Source organism: Aphelocoma coerulescens, chromosome 8 (genome assembly GCF_041296385.1).
Source record: "Aphelocoma coerulescens isolate FSJ_1873_10779 chromosome 8, UR_Acoe_1.0, whole genome shotgun sequence".
Taxonomy (NCBI): domain Eukaryota; kingdom Metazoa; phylum Chordata; class Aves; order Passeriformes; family Corvidae; genus Aphelocoma; species Aphelocoma coerulescens.
In genome coordinates, this window is record NC_091022.1 from 13775435 (window position 1) to 13792411 (window position 16977).

Here is a 16977-nt window from a genome sequence, read left to right on the forward strand (position 1 = left end):
TAGTTCCAATTACTGTCCAGTGATCATTACTGTATATATCCAGCTGTAAAAATGAATTCTATAACATCACATTAACAACTGAGGGTAGCAGAACGTGCACATGTTCCACATGTTTAGGTCACTGTAATCAGAATTTCATGGTTACATATGCACTTAATAAACTTTCCACAAATAACAAGCCCCATTTAAATCAAAAGGATTTTGGTCACTGGAATTATGAGTGGACTACTACTTATTAAGTGCTGCAAGTCTTCCATTTCACAGAAGATAAATACATTTGACAGTTCTGCAGATATTTTATACAACCTCAGCAGTGGGTCTGTCTTTTTCCTTTCTAAAGAATACTTTCACTTATGAATTTCTGTTGGAAACCACAGCACAGTCTATATGCAGATTTTTTGTCTTAAGTTTTGTGGCAGCCTTTGTGATTTTTTTAAAGAAATTTTTAAAACAATATTTTAAGGTGAGAAAATTATGCTTTATTACATTTTTTTGGCACGATTAGCATGATTTCAAACACAATTAAGACTTACCACTGGTGAAATTCCCATAGAATCGTTTCTTAATATCCAACCTAAACCTTCCCTACCACAACTCCATGCCATTGCTCAGGTCACTGGTCACCAGAGAGAAGGTACCAGTGCTGCCCCTCCACTGCCCCTCGTGAGGAGGCTCTTTGTGTGCTGTCTCCCTGCAAGGAAAGACTATCCATCGATTGAAAAAGGAAGCACTTCCAACATAAATTAAGAAATGTACATGTACTGGACTCAAGAGTTCCAAATCAGATAAATTTTTAAAATGACAGGATCTCTAACTCCGTTGTAAGTTTGTAGACACTGCTAGACATTCTGAAGCAGAAATTTAGAGATACTTGGAAGACAATTACATTTCTATTCAAATTCTAACTGCAGATTAAACAGGTAACTGCAGGTATCCCAGTCAAACAGGTTTTGGCCTTTGCTGCATATATTAGTCTGATGAAAAACAGGAAAAGAAAGTAAATAGATGACTGAGATGTGTGCCATTTTCTTTGTGCTTTATAATATTCCTTTTCTGGCAGTTCAGATAGAGTTAAGAAAAAAACCCAACTTGTTTGCAAGAAGAGGTTTTTGCTCTTTGACTACACCACACCATTCATTTACAACACTTCTTTGTGAAGATACAGATCCTCTGCATTGTGAATAATGAAAAAATGGAGAAAAAAAAAGGAAAAAAATTCCTTTTATTCACAATTTAATGACTGCACAAATGATTATTGTATCAGGGGGTTGGTATATTAGCTTTCTCCCTCTAAAAATACAAATTCAACCTTGATTTATGATGAAAATGTAACATGAAATTCACTATAATACACCAGCTTCAATTTTGGTACATCATTGCAGCACACTAAAAGTGCTTTACTTACCTTAAGAATCTAATTAGAACAGTACAGAATTCTGTATAGTAAAATACATTAGAGATATAGCAAGGCAAACATTTTGTATGTGTCACAAAAATCACAAGCTACATTTGCACTTTCTGATATCAATAACCCGTTTAAATACAACTTTAAACTTTTAGGCTTTTAAATACAATAGCTCTGACAAGCAAATAATCACTTATATATAATCATCTGCAGCATCTGGTTTTGTATCACATATAAGGAGAATGTTGCTTGTTCTTTGGCCTTTTATCCATAAAGTCCACATCCAATTCCACATGCATTCTTATTCATCACCACTCTATGAATAATTACTTCTTCACTAATTTCTCTGAGAAACAAAGTTGTATTTCTTAAAAATATATACCAATACATGGCATTAGAATAAATACCAATTCTGTGATACTTAACTGAAAACTAGTATTGGGATATTGATTAAAACGTTCTGTGAGGTTATGTTCAAAACTCAGGACTACTGAAATACTGTTGCCAATAAAATTTCCACTAATTCATATTAGACATCAACCTAAGGATTAGCATTAGGAATTGCTAACATCAAGTATTCATTTTGATCCGAAATTACATATGCTACAGGACCTACTTACTGCATGGAGACTGCCATGTTTGTATTTAAACTTTTTTGCTTGTATAAAGCAAGTGTCATATATAAGTGAAAGTATCTGGTATCTGGCCTACCTCACAGAAAAATGGAAGAATTTTATTTTTTTAGTTGCTGCTTGCTATGTTCTCCAAACCAGACTAATAAGAACTGCTTAACTATGCAGAAAAATGTCATTTAGCAAAAATAATCAAACTTCAGCAGAATTTCACTACCAGTTACTTCTCCAAAAGCCTGACTATTCAGTGAGACACCACAGTTTGCAAATGCTCACAGAAATAGCTACATCATGGATTTCCACATACCCAGATACATTGTACTCTGCTCAGGAAACTTAAACATTCTCCAAAGAAAGACTTTTAAGAGATTCGATAACTGAATGATCTCTGGCCTTGGACATCTAGAAAAATGCAACACATCTCCCATCTCTGTATTAGTGTCTGAGGCCTCTGATGCAAACAAGACTAGCTGCTGGTCCTTTATTTTAGAAAGGTTTTGTTACTAGGTACACCATGTCTATATCATCCTATTACGGTTATTTCAATTTAGGCTTTTCCATTTAAATAAAAATTACTTCACATTTAGAAATATTGGCATATAGGGCTAGAAAGCAATCTACTAGATCAGCAAGTACAGTCTTCCTGACTGCAAGAAGTATTCATGAAAGATGTGGAGCAAAGGTGCCTTATCTCATAAAGAGTAGAATAGTCCTCCTGCCAGTCATGTGTAAAGCACCCCAGCACAGGTAGGATCTTACTTCTACTGCATCTGTTAGAAAACTTTCCCTCATACCTGCAGGCCAGTAAAAACAACAAGCACCTCACAAACCAAGGTCTATGATTTCATTTTTATTTGTACACACATTCACACCCTACACCCACACACATTTTCTTTTGCTTAAACTATTTTCCCTCCTGGGGTACTGTGTTTGTGAGAACACAAACACTCTTAAATTCCATCTGGAGGCAAGAAATTAGCTTTAAATCATTGATTCAAATAGCTTAAAGTTCTAGTAATCAAGAAATATATAACTTTATCACTGGGGTTTTTTAAGAACAGACTACATTTTTGTTGAGAACAAGGTTGTGCCTTGTAGCATGGGAAAGATTAAGCAGTATCTTGAGATGCCTTCCAGCCATGTGCTTTTTAAAAATAAACTTGAATCAAAAAAGCCACCTTGAATCACAGTATCAGGATGCAGTTGAGGAAGAAGAAAAGACGTCCAAACGTTCACAATCTGGTTTTGTATTTAACAGCTCTTTCAAACATCCTCTGCAGACAGTCAGGCTGTGACGGTGCAGCAATAAGCGAAGGCCTAAAGGTCATTAAATATCAATGCACAGTGGTGCAGGAAAACTAAAACTAACACTTGAGTTGCTTTCACACAGACATTTAAAATAGAATGGCTTATTGCTTCTTAGTGGCTGCAGCACCTACAATGAACACACTTCCTCTTAACTGGAAAGTACAGGGCCATTTTACGCATTTAAAAGCCAACATGATGTTGTGGAAATAAAAGTTTGCAATTCTATTCAAATCCCTAATACAGTATTTTTTAAAAAGTCAAAATTGACTAAAACCAACCTAGTTGTATGAAAAACAAGCCCTGCCTTATAGCAAGCCTAAAAGCAAAAGTATATTTTGTAATGTTTCCCAGCTGTCTTAATGCAGTGATCATATTTCCTTGCTTTTCTCAGTAGCCACTGCACTTAATATTGATATGATGTATTTTTCTTTCTCACTCAATCCTTTTTGTTTTGTGTTTCCTTCCAGTGAACAAGGATCAATGTGAAACAACCTACAAAGTGTTTTGAAGCAATACAGAATCTGGATTACGATAACACACTCATTTCATGTGCCTCATCTATTACAGTGAAGATGCTGATAGTGCATTTCTCCAGCTCCAGTTGGGGATTTGTCATAGGCCAGATTTGCCTGAATGGGACAAACTCAGAACAGTCAAAAGGAAAATAAAATTGTTTATGAATTCGGTAACCCACAAATCAGCATTCAAGAAGTTACTTTAGAGGCTGGATCTAAATCCTAAGGAATGTATTCTGCTACTGCCAAACCTGTAATATCTGCTGCCATTTCATATTGGTTTACTGTGACTGCTAGTTGAGGATCACATTTAGAAAATGGAAGGAGCACAGTGTCTGTTACAACCACTGCCCACAAATAATACAAATTTCCATCATGTCATGGATATATAATCTACCAGCTCAAATAAAAATCCTGCAACACTGCTCTCCTAGTACCATTTGTCTGAGAAGTGTTTATTGAAAAGGCTTCATAATAAGTATTTTACATGGAGCATTTTTCTCTTAAAAAGCTGTGACTGCTTTCAACAGCTCATCTGTTTCAACAGCTGGCATTCTATATATTGATAATGCACAGATTTATTAATTCCTGTTAGATTATTTCCCAGGTTTCTAATTCAGTCTTTATGGATGGACTCAGTAATCCATAAAGACCTTCAAGAAAATGAACATGAATAAAAAGCTTAGCTGCACATTTAGCTGCCAGGGCTCCTGCAGCTTTTTCTTTCTGTACTCTTCTAAATTACTAACTTTCCCTCCAACAGAAAGATATAACATCACAGATGTATTATTTAGGGTCTTTCAGTTTTCTTTATGAACTATGTATCTTTACAAAAGATGTGAACCCCTACATACTTGGTTAATACCATAGAATGAAATCAGGAAATTCTGATTTATTCTGATCAGCATTGATTTAGGTCACTATGGCAGACTAAGTGGTCCAGGAACAGCGATATAAATTTTTCAGACATCTCCACATCAGTGGAAGAAAGGTGAAGAAGAAGGGAATATGAGTGAGTGTATTAAAAAAAAACCAAAACAAAAATATTTTTTAAAAAAGGAAAAATGTAGTATGGACACAAATTGTGCAGGCAGCTGTAACATTCCTTAATTGGTCTTAATAATATGTGCACAAGCAGACTCAGCTCTAAACACATCTGACAAACAAGTTCTGTTTATGCCATTCCAAGGATTCACTCCTATGGTGACAGCATTAGTACATTTCTTGCTCTCAGATATTTTTTCTTCTTTCAGGCATTTCTGCTTAGCAACAATATACAAACTCAGTATTTTTGTGAGCATCTACTCCAATCTACTACCTGAGAAAATAAGAACAACTTACAGTACTAGAAGGAATCAGTGCAAATGACTTCTTGGAAGTGAATCAAGTTTTCCTCTCATCAACATTCAGCACCAGTGCCAGAGCAAGCAGAAGAAAAAAGAAAGCAAACACAAAATATAACAAGCAGAAAACAGAGAGGAGGAATAATGCTATTTCTCAGTTTAAAGGAGAAAGTCAGGGCTTGAAACTTTATTTATGAAAGTTTCATTGCAGTGACCTGCATTTGCACAGGACAAACAGGAAGGAATTTTAATTAATTTTGCATTATTCTGTACCTGTGGAAGAAGTTAAGGAATACATTTCCAGAAAGAATGGAGCCAAAGGTGTGCATACAAGTATCTCTGTCTAACAAATACAAGTTTTTCCTTGTTCACCTTGTAAAGTAGTCAGCCAAAAGAAAAGCTAGTGAATACAGCACGCAGCTGCCATTAATATTATACATTATTAATTCAGCAAAATTCACTTCCTCATTGAAGTTTGTTTATTGCTAAAATAAGCAAATATGTTTATTTTCAGGTACCTCCTCTCCTATGACCTATTGCAAGAATCAATTGGCATCATTACTGCAACTCTGCCTGTGTAATAAGGTAGTAGCAATATTACATCTTTGACTACAAGGAGTTTATGATCAGGGTAAATTTACAAGTGCAGTGTTAGTTAAGCTTTAATTTTAAGTTTTCTAAAGTCTTGTAGATACTTCTAAAATTTTCCCCAAAGCATATTCCATCAGACAGACCAAACCAAAGGCAGTATTCAGAATTTTAAAAAGTTAAAAGACCTACAAAGTAAGTTTTAGAAAGGACTCCCATTCCTTGATAAAAAGAAAATAGACCACTGAAGAAATGAGGCATCTTTGTCATCCTGTTGCCAATATATTATTGTAAAGTTTATGAATCCTTATTTCATAGGTTTTGGGTGTTTTTTAGCAAAATATATAAAACTCACATAGGTGTTCCTCAAATAATTTTACAATAAAAAATACCTTTACAAAACATTTGCAACAAGAAAAAACTCTGTGCTCTCAACTGTACACATGTGAACTTCCTAGAGAACAAAGAGAACAAGAAACCTGCAAATGTGTAAATAAAGGCAGAATTTGGTTTCTGTGACCCATCTGTACTACATAATTGTTTTCAGAACTCATTCATCTTTGCAAGTACCCCCATGGAAGGCACAATAAATGAGCTATATGGAAAGATTCATACCAAGATACTCAACACCAAGCCTTTCACATGACTCCAGGCAGGCCTTTTTTGTGCTTTCATAGCCACAATCACTGTGCCACAGTTTGGTAGTTATCCAGAGGTCCTCTCGCTTCACACCACTCTCTCTGATGGCCCTTTGGAGGAGGGATTCACAGCCGTATCTTTTTGCTGTGTCAATGTGACGAATGCCGCATTTCTGTAGGGCATGGACCACTGCGGGGTGGGAATAGCCACCCTGGTGGGAAGTACCTAAACAACGAAAGCAGAAGTGAATTGTCAGCAGTGAATTATGAGGGGCATATTTTATCATTGTTTTCAATTTTTCCTTCTTCTTTTTTTGATATATTGACACAAAACCTTCTTAATTAATTTTCATTTCCTAATAGTAAAGGAATGGGAACTGACTGGTGTTTAGGCTTGTAAAACACATGACAGGGAGAAGTTAGTGCTGATCAGAAGTAACTCCATCAAAATCAAATATCAACAGCATTTAGCTATAAAGAAGTCATTTAAGGAGTTAGGCTGAAAATCATCAAAGATAAAATACATACTTTATGGAAAATTAGTATATGTCTCTTAATTTTCATAGAGAAGCATAAGCAGGTGAAAATATTTTAAAGAAACCAAAACCCCAAACAACTTCTAAAACCATTTACTTTGCAAAAAAGCATATCCTGAAACCTTTATTCTGTTGGACTCTTGGTAGCTTGAAGTTATTATTGCATTATACAGTCCCAGGCTGGGCCATACTGCAGGTGCCATTTACATAATGTAAAACTCAGCAGTAACCAAAACAATGGAATCCTACACAGGAGTTACAGAATGGGCATATGCAGGGAGTTTCAGTAACAGTAACAAAATCCTTTTACTGTCATTGTGTGGGGATTCACTGGACGTGTATTTTGCATGTCAAGGGGACGGAAGGAGGAGGAGACTCAGCAGGAAAAGCAACCAGCAGGAGGACTTCAGATAAAGAACTGGTTGAGAGCAAGGAGGATGATGTTTCTACTTACCCTTTCCTGTTAGTTGTTTTTCCTGCCATGAGCCCCTCACCCATTCACCCTCACTCCACACACTTCCCACAAACAGTATTTTCTAGTTTGTTGGAGGAAATGCTCAGTCAGTTCCAGTCAGCTCCCAAGCTGATGAGCAGTACTTAAAGGCCCTCATGCCATAAACAACAGGCAGCACACAGTGGCTCTGTCGCTGACTTCAGAAATGGCCCTGCACAGTCCTGAACTGGCCACAGCAACCGGGCTTCAGCCACTGCTAAATCTAAAAAAATGAATAAAGGATTCCAGGTCAAAGAATTATTTAAAGTGAAATTTGTGTCTGTTCTTACCCTTCTCTTTCCCTCCAAACATGGTATTTATTTGTACCTCAAGCACTACCTGCACATTATGAAATTACCCCTGCAAATGGCCACCCAGGCTGCCAGGAAAAGGGCACAAATGAAAGCACAGGTGCTCCTCCTCAGAGCTTCCTAACCCCAATGGGGCAACAATGCTCAGGGGAGGCTGCAGGACCTTCTCATTCATTTTAACAGCACTCAACAAGGCAGAGAACTTGTGTAAGGCAAGCCAGGTTTTCCTAAATGCTTATCTTTTTTGCTCATTCCTGGTCTTAGAAGGAAAGCCAATGAGTCTTGCTCAACACTCAAAGTCATTTACACTAAGATATAATATGGCCTGATCTCCCATCCATAGAGATCAGGATCATGTCATCCTGCTGATCACAGTAGGACAATTTCCACTTTATATTTGAGACCAACAAAATGTGGAGTAGTGAATTCTTGACTTATCTTCATAGACTTTAAAGTGATGAAATTATAATACTATATTCCTATAATTTTGACATGCATAAGTAATTTACTTTCCAAACATAAATAAAGTTTTTAATGTTCTAAAAAACAAAACTTTAATTCGTTTTTTTATAGCGACTAAATATGATTACTAATTGGCTTAATTTCTGAGCCAACTAAAAATAAATGTCTCTACAACTTGTTTTACATCAAAATAACTTAAGCTAAGTCAACTTGGTTTTCAAAATAGCTATTTCAAAATCCTCATGAATGTTTAAGAATTTTAGATGACTGCAATGCTACTACATTACAATTATGGGCTAAGAAAATATATGCAATTTTACATTATTCAAGTCCAAAAGGAATTTCATTACAGAATTATATAACTAGCATAGAAAAATTACTATACTTCTTCATAACAAACCCTTCACTTTTAATATGCTGGTACTGGTGCAAAATAAATGAGGTTGTAACTATTGTGTCTGTTTCTGGCTGAATGGACATTTCTAAGCACAGAATGAATGGAGTTCATTTAGAGGTCTTGCAAATGGACTCTGACTCTTTTCATGCATAATGGATTTCAGTAAGAACATTTAGGACAAACAACTTTTTTTTTTTTTTTTTTTAATTTAACCCTTTAAGTTAAAGGGAGAGAGGGGTTAAGAAGGAAAAATCAGAAGAATTTTGTTATTGTTCCCCATTCAGTGATGGCACGCACACTCGTTACACAAGAAATAAAGACAGCAAGATCAATCTGGAGGAAATTATCTCAATTTCTATGCCTAAAAATGAACTACAACAGTCCTTGTACACTAAACAGTAATTAAAAAGAAATCAGCAATTATTTAATATTACCACTTTGCAAGCCAACTTAATAATGAACAATAGGTTGATAAGCTAATTATGCTACTAAAATAACACTTCTAGACTTTAGAAATCACAGTTTTCTTGTGTTTACACATATGATTAAAGAAGTTACAAGTCATAGATGCAGAAGGATGACAAAAGAAGGTGAAATGACTGAACTTTCTAATTTTTTTTATATTAGAAATTCAAACAATGCTATTTCAACACATTAACATTCTTACAGGTTTGGGATTCCCCTTTGCTCATAGCGACGTAATTCACACTGTACATGTATATTTAAAGACAAAATTCAATCATGTATTTAAAACTAGTATGGACCTGCACCCTTTCCATCCCCTTCCTGTTTCTAAAAATATTTAATACATTTTTTTCCCTAGAATTCGCTGATAAGAAATAGGAATTCCTTTCAAGAAACTATGTCAAATATACGTACGTTTGGAAAAGCTTCCTATTTTTTAGCTAGTATCTTAACTTGTTTCCTAGGGAAAGAGCACTGTTACCTCACTGACTGAACTAAGCCAAATTTGACAGATTGGAAGATGTGCAAGACAATTACATTCCTATGGATTTTGTGAAAAACTGGGGGTTGTAAGGGACAAGGATACTGCAGTGAAAATACAGATAGGTCAGAGGACACAAATCCATGGAAAGAAGGCTTAATTAGTTACGCTGTTATTTTGTCACAGTTACTCATCACTTTGTTGGTACCCTGAAGAACACTGCCATCAAAACTGGAGTGAGAAAATGCTCTGACAACCCATAAAATGATACAAAGATTATCAGAAAGGCAGAATCCTGTTCATAATGCAGTTGCTACAGGGGACAAAAACCCAACATGCCAATCAGCAACACCTCCCCCAATCCCTCAAAAATAGAAAATCAGCAACATCTCCACCCCTGACATCACCAAATATGTAGAACAAGTAACAAACCACCCGCTATCCCCCCTCCCAGATTTATGCACCAGCTCAGCTCTCAGCCTCATTAAACTTTCTGTTCTCCCTTGTGAAGCTGTAGAACTACAGCGATCCAAAGCACCAACAGTTTTTCAAAAAGAACCAGGATCTGCTTTCTCTCCCTGCTTTCTCCCTCCCTTTATGGAGAAACGTCTTCATGTTCTTTATGAAATGTGAAATGATTATTCATTTGCATATATAAAAACGTCCAGTGATATGAATAACTTTGGCTACTTGAATTCAGTGGAATAACACTAGGCAAGTTCCTGCTGGTGAAACCCCAGCCAGAATAATTAAAGATCATGTCAGAGATTAATGATCTTCTGACATCAGTACTAAATTAAAAGAGTTGACAAAGAAAACACCTGCAAAAATGCCCATTCCTTGCTGATTTTTTTATCTCCAAGTAAGTACTTAACTCTCAAAAGCAAAAGCTCAAACATCCTTTTATCAATTTTTACACACACATTGTGTATATTTGGTACTGTATGCCATAACAGGCTTGACATACCTCATTCTCTTAGTTTTATTTCTACTAGTTCAACATTACATCAGTATAACATCTTATGAATATATTGATTTTTTTTGGTGTTCATATAGTTTGATTTCATAATTACCTTATGAGCAAATGTGATCATAAAACATAAAATGGCCATACATAATGCAAATGAACATATAACACATTTCAAGGTTAACTGCTAATCCACTCACAAAACCACATGCCTCTTCTATGGAAAGGCTCAAGGACAGACAATCCTTACTTGCTGTCCATCTTACATCCTCCTCCTAATTTTGTATTCATATGATCCTCTGACAAGCTGACTCAGATAGTTAAATGGCCAAAAAGAGAGAGTACAGTTTCAGAATTATTCATGAACCTGAATAATTCCTCAGAGGGGAAAACCCACTAAATTTTGGGCCAGGGATGGAGCAAAACAAGTTCCCCCCTTGGCAGCCACAGTTAAATAATTTGATTTAATAAATGCTTTTATTCAGATTTAAAAAAAAAATAAAATCACTGTTGTGTCCCAGCCAATCAGTAAACAATCAGAAAGACCTTCTCCATGAACTTGTCTCCTGGAGCCTTTCTTTCTATTATATTCCCCAGCACCATCCCTACAGCTGCTCTCAGACAAGCAGATAATGTCACACTAACTTTCTATCACCACAGCACTAGAACCCAAGTTCTATTTGGCACAGTTTTATCTTAAGAGGGTCAGTTACTCTGAAAATCCTATGTAGCATCACAGGACAAAGTATTCAAGCATCCCCTCTCTTCTGGAGTGTAGGGCTTTCCTCTGCAGCAGGTGAAATCAAAGCCAACCTCGCTATGAAGTTCCTACACTGTACCATTTTCATGAGGCAACTAGAGACTATTTCAAGCCAAGAGATCCAAATTTAATAACAATTACTTTTACAAAATAACTTGGATAATTTATTCAGAGTACAAGACTGGCACCCAATGTGTATATAAAACAGGGCAGCTACTCCTGAGGGAATGAAGCCTATAGACACAATCGGCTTCTGGAAAAACTGGTAGGACCCCATCAACAATAACAGAGAGACACTGAGCACACTCCCATTATATAACCAATGGTTCTCTAACTGGTCAGAATGAAAACAGCACACAGGTTTATCTAAAACTCAGTCATTTAAGGCAAGTTTCTCCTGCTTCTGTAAAAGTTATTTGGATTATGAATGGTTTAATTTTTTTAGTATGTAAGTTTTACTTTGGTAATGCTTCTCTTTCTTATTCTTTTGTTTGTTTGCTTATTTGTCTGCTAAACAGATGATGCATTGCTTAGTGCAAAGGTGTCACTCTGGGACTGCTTTTCCCCTGTACGACTCAGAACACGCTAACAGAATTCAATAACAGAAGAAAAAAAGTAAGCAAGCACAATTTTAAACTCCGTAATTCTACTCAGGCAAGTCTACACAGGCACCAAGAAACAAAATGCAGGAATACAACCTTGCCTCAAGGAAAGAGGATAGGAGAGAGCCATTACATGTTTATTATGTATCCAGGGAAAGGGAAGCCAGAATTGCCGGTTTTCTCTTCCTGAGAGGAAGGAAGAAATAGCAATGAGCCATTGTTGATAGAAGCACTCTATTCCCTCCATCCCAAAGAGACTCTGGTTGTAAAGGATATTCAGATCATCTACTGTAAAATGACCACACATTTCTGTTCACTGACCCACCATTTATCTCCTCACAACCTTAGGAAAGTAGGTGCAAGAGCAACTTCTCAGAAAGTGTCTCACAGCAATTCCAGAAAGTCTGCAAGTGGCATCTGACATCAGTGGGATGCTATTGCTCTGATATGGCACCAATTCACTAATGTATTTCTGGCAGCAGAAATAACTATCACCCCAAAAATGCAAATATTTTTTCAGCAATAGTAAACAGATTTCCACTGGAAAAGTGCCAGATATTTAAATTATTCATCTGTAGAAGTCAAATATTTTAATCATGCACAACTTATCAATAAAATCTGAAAAGAGACCTATACGTTTGAAAGGCAATTATGAATGTGCAATTCACGTAGAAATTTCATAAGCAGAGCAGCAGCACACATTTATTTAAATGCCTTTACAGACAGACTGCCAAATCTTGAAGCCTTTCTTTCACTCCACACTTTCCCACCACCGTGAGAACTATTTCTCATTAACAACCAAATTGGTTTCAGATGCTCTGCTATAAGATGTTACCTTAGAAACCATTTGGTAAAAGACTGTGGCTTCCTTCCATAGAAATCTCAAGCAGTGAAAAGGCAGATTTTCTGGCATAAATCAAATCCAATTTCTAGGGTTCACTAAACCTTTTCTCCTCAGAATAATGTTTTGTGACTAGATCTTAGCAGTTAATAGTGCACAAAGAATTGCTGGTGTGAACCAGTTTTAAATTATTTTCATTCTATTCTCTTTCTTAACTCAATTGAAATTACTTCCAATACTTACCGTACCTTGATAGAACGTTTAACTTCATAACTAATAGGCTATGTACTATGTACAGCAAATAAACAGACTGAACAAAAGTATTATTCCCCTTCCTGTTTAAAATATGTCCTTAGACTACTCTACCTGATGAGGATGACATTAATTAACTAACATTAGACATTTGGAGATACTTTACAAATAAGACAAATACTAAAAATGAGATAAACCCAATATTTCTCTCCTGCATAAAACTTTCACAAAAAAGAATGATCAAAAGAAAATAAAATATTAAGCCCATATTCTGTACTTAATTAGAACATTATCATAATCATTCCTGCTGTGAAAGGCTGACCTAAAAATAAATTATATTAATAATTTATAATTACACATAATCAACATACAATTATGTAGAGGGACAGCAAATTTAAGTGTAGTTGAACATGAGACCAATGATTCAAAGCCAGTTAAAACACTGTAAAGATAATATTATAGGAAAAATTATAAAGAGAACTGTGATTTGTAGTGACTCATAGCTTTACACAATGAAAATGTATGTACAATAATTACCATTGTGACATCCTAATTCAAGCTGATGGGTAATTTCTGACATCATACCAGTGCCCTTTACTTGCAAAGTGTAATTGTGAATCATGACAGATCCTCCTCCTGCACTACCACGTGGCAGTGTGAGGTCTGAGACTCGCCATGTCCCACTGGTAACTAATTGCTTTCATGAGCTCCAAGGACAGCAACAACCCAGTTCCCCTTAGTGCAAACTAAGCTGAACAACAAAGAATGTTTCTGATTAAACGCTTATTTTTCCCCACAAATTTTATCTTAACAATTTAAAATGCATTTTCTAAAGTTTCTGAGACAAATAACATCTCCTCTAGCCCCTCCTCTCACACTGCACATTCAGCCTTAGAACTTTATGCATTAGAATGCAAAGCACTTCCATTCAGGCACTAAGAAAGAATAAACAGACCTTAAAGTTATGAAACTGGTGCAAAGCCACAAAGATGGCTTTCCCCTTTCTCTCCCTTCTTCCCCTACAACAAGGATTTTGTATCACTTTGTGCTGTACTTTGCATAAGCGTTAGACCTGAAGAGAGTTCAGGAATGAGTACCTCCTTTCTCCCCATTTGGTGGCATGAGGAACTACTGCAATTCAGGTTAAAGCAGCATGTGACATCACCATTCAATGCTGCCAAAACTATGCTAGGAAGCTCTGGCAAAGAAAACAGGTATGATGACTAAAATCTGCTATATGAAGGTTGAAAGATAAAGTTTAGCTTTCTTTTATTTCCCCCCACAAAGTTTGGTATAATTTTTTTACACCAAAAAACCATGCTGAAATACAAAAATGATATATACTGGAGCTTGCTTCTCTCGATTTCAAACTGCTTACGAATAATTTGTTTTTCTCTTGGGCAATTAGGCTTGTAACATTTAAAAGTCTTAATGGCAACAGGAAAGTTAAAAGCATACACATGAAGTGCCTCTGCTTATACTGGTAAAAGTCTTAATTATTAAACAGCGGTAGAAACCTAAATTGATTTATTCCTTAGAATTAGTGAGGGACATCTAAAATTCATCTGTATCATATCAGCAATACAGTGTTTACCAAAATGAATCCAGCATGAGAAATGAAGCTATTTTTCTGCTATTAAATCACAGTTCATATGCCATAATATAAGGTAAAATCCCCAGCAAACATATAAAAAGCTGACCTCATAGATTTATAGGTATATAAGAGAGCAGAGACAAAGCAGCAGCTTCCCTCAGAAAATGAGAGAGTATTTCTGTACCTTGTAGACTCTGATGTAAGCAAAAGTTGGCCCAGCCTTTTTCCCCAGATGCATTTATTAGTACCCCTTAAAACAACACTTGTACAGCGTTTAGGTTTTTTTAAGGAATGAAACAGCACCAGGATGGAAGGAGGTGAAGCTGGAAGAAAGCAAGAGAGGTAGGAGCTCACCAGGTTTAATCAGGTTGGGAGAGGACACTGCTTTGTTCCACTGTCTACAAACACCCAGCTGCCTGGGACGTGGCCACATTCTGTACAGGAGAGAAGTTAAATATCTGGAGGCCCTCAAAGATCAAGTACAACTTCTCAAGGTCAGATCTACTGAAACAGTGGATGAATTGAGACAGAAAGATTTATAGAGGTGGCATTTTGTTCATCACAAGAGGCTATTAAGGCAACTTGGTAACCATGGGTGAGAAGCAGAGCCCCAAGAGAATAAAAAAAAATGGCTGAGACATAAAACAAAGGGAAGAAATAAACAGCCAATTCTTATTACAGGGTAAGATTAATAGCAGGGAGTGCCATAGGTCTTGGTACCAGGACCACTGTTCCATAAATTTCCTTAAGAACCAAAGCCATGAAGAAACAAGAGCCATGAATTCTAAAAAAGGCAGTAACAGTAGAAAATAAGTGAAGGTTTGATTCTACTGCCATTGAGTTGAAAAGCAAAATCTAATTTTATTCCAGTCCAGCAGGACTGGGCCTTCTTTTGACCACAGCTAAGTTTAAGAATGAAAATAAGCAACTTTAGGATTAATAATTAAGAAGTAGGTAATTAGTGGATTAGTAAACATAATGGAATGTTAAAGTACTTCCATTCAGCATTAAGATTTAAATTTATGTAGCATTTTAATGAAAAAAAAACCCAACACAACCTGATGCAATGAAAATGGAGCAATCTGATGCTGTGCTTTTTGCCAGGAGGCCTATTTGTTGTGAAAAGAACTGGGAACAATACAAGAAGTCCTGAGTGATTGCAATGCAAATTATGCAATGTCTTAATGCAATCAGCAAACTAAAAATCAGTAAAAACTTACTTTTATGGTTTATTTACTTAGACAAGGGTACAGCAGAGTATCAGGAACGTTATCTATCAAACACCCTGAAATGAGGCCAGAGATATTTTAATGGTTTCCCTTGAGTCTGGAAGGACTGTGTGTGTGTGTGTATATTACTTTCCCCCCCAGACTTTGGCTGTTTGCTCAGAAGCTGCCCAGAGCAGTACCTGACTGCTTTCCCAGCTACAGTACCTACAATAATGGTGCTGGGCATTCTTGAATGACATTCTGTACAGACCATTATTACTACTGATAAAATATTCGCTGTGTGTGACATGAGCAAGGCACAGTGAGTATAAAGACTTGATTATTTTGTTTATTAATTGCCTGTCCTGATGCCCCTTCCCTAACAAGCATGCAATTAATTTTATTCTTTCATAGGAGGGTATCATTAGAGAATTTTTTATCTCATCAAGTTGTTGTTAATTCTAGCTGCCCCAAAGATTACATAGAAAGCAACTTTACACAAAAACATTCTATGTATTTTTGGTATCACCAGCACACCTTTCCAAGAAATCACTGGCTACTTGACCAACCCACCCGAATGCAATTATTACCATCCCTAAAAAAACCCAACAAAACAGCAAACACAAACACACAAAACCCTGTTCTAATGGGAATATAACTACCATATAAAGGGGATGAAGAGCGTTTCAACAGAAAGTGCCAAAACCTTAAGAGATGTCAACTATTCAGCACATGAGCGTGACAAAGGTTCTAATATTTCAGTTACAGGAAGAAAAGCCCTTGTGCTACTGAATTATAATCAAATGCTTTAGAGAGTGGCATTTTCACTCCTCAGACCTACAAAAAAAGGAAGTGACAACTTTCTAAGTGAGAGCTTCCTACTTAACAGAAGTAAGCATGAACAGTTCAAATGATGCATTTTTCTTGCAAAACCTGACAAGGATGATACTGTGTGTACCATTTTGACAAGTGATACGTTTTTGAGGATACTCCTTTAGATAAGCACCAAGTATTCTGCAGTTAAGAAATTGAAAGAATATAGTTTTCTACTATAGTACAAAGTCTCACCAGCAGATTCTCAGACACATGTAGCTCCTATGAAAAGTGTAACTATATCTGTAACTTTTGAACAGTGTCGCGTTTTATATCAGTTATTTGCCATGCACTTCTAAAACACTA

At 36.2% G+C, this 16977-nt stretch overlaps 1 protein-coding gene across 1 annotated transcript in view; it reads right to left on the reverse strand.

The window, feature by feature from the left end:
* LOC138114116 (uncharacterized oxidoreductase YtbE-like) overlaps window positions 1–16977 on the reverse strand; it is a gene marked incomplete at its 5' end in the record, with an annotated part of 45293 nt that overhangs the window by 25553 nt on the left and 2763 nt on the right. Inside the window, one exon of the mRNA XM_069023251.1 lies at window positions 6407–6655. Within this exon, the coding sequence (XP_068879352.1) occupies window positions 6407–6655 (249 nt within the window). The remainder of the gene's footprint in view (window positions 1–6406; window positions 6656–16977) is intronic.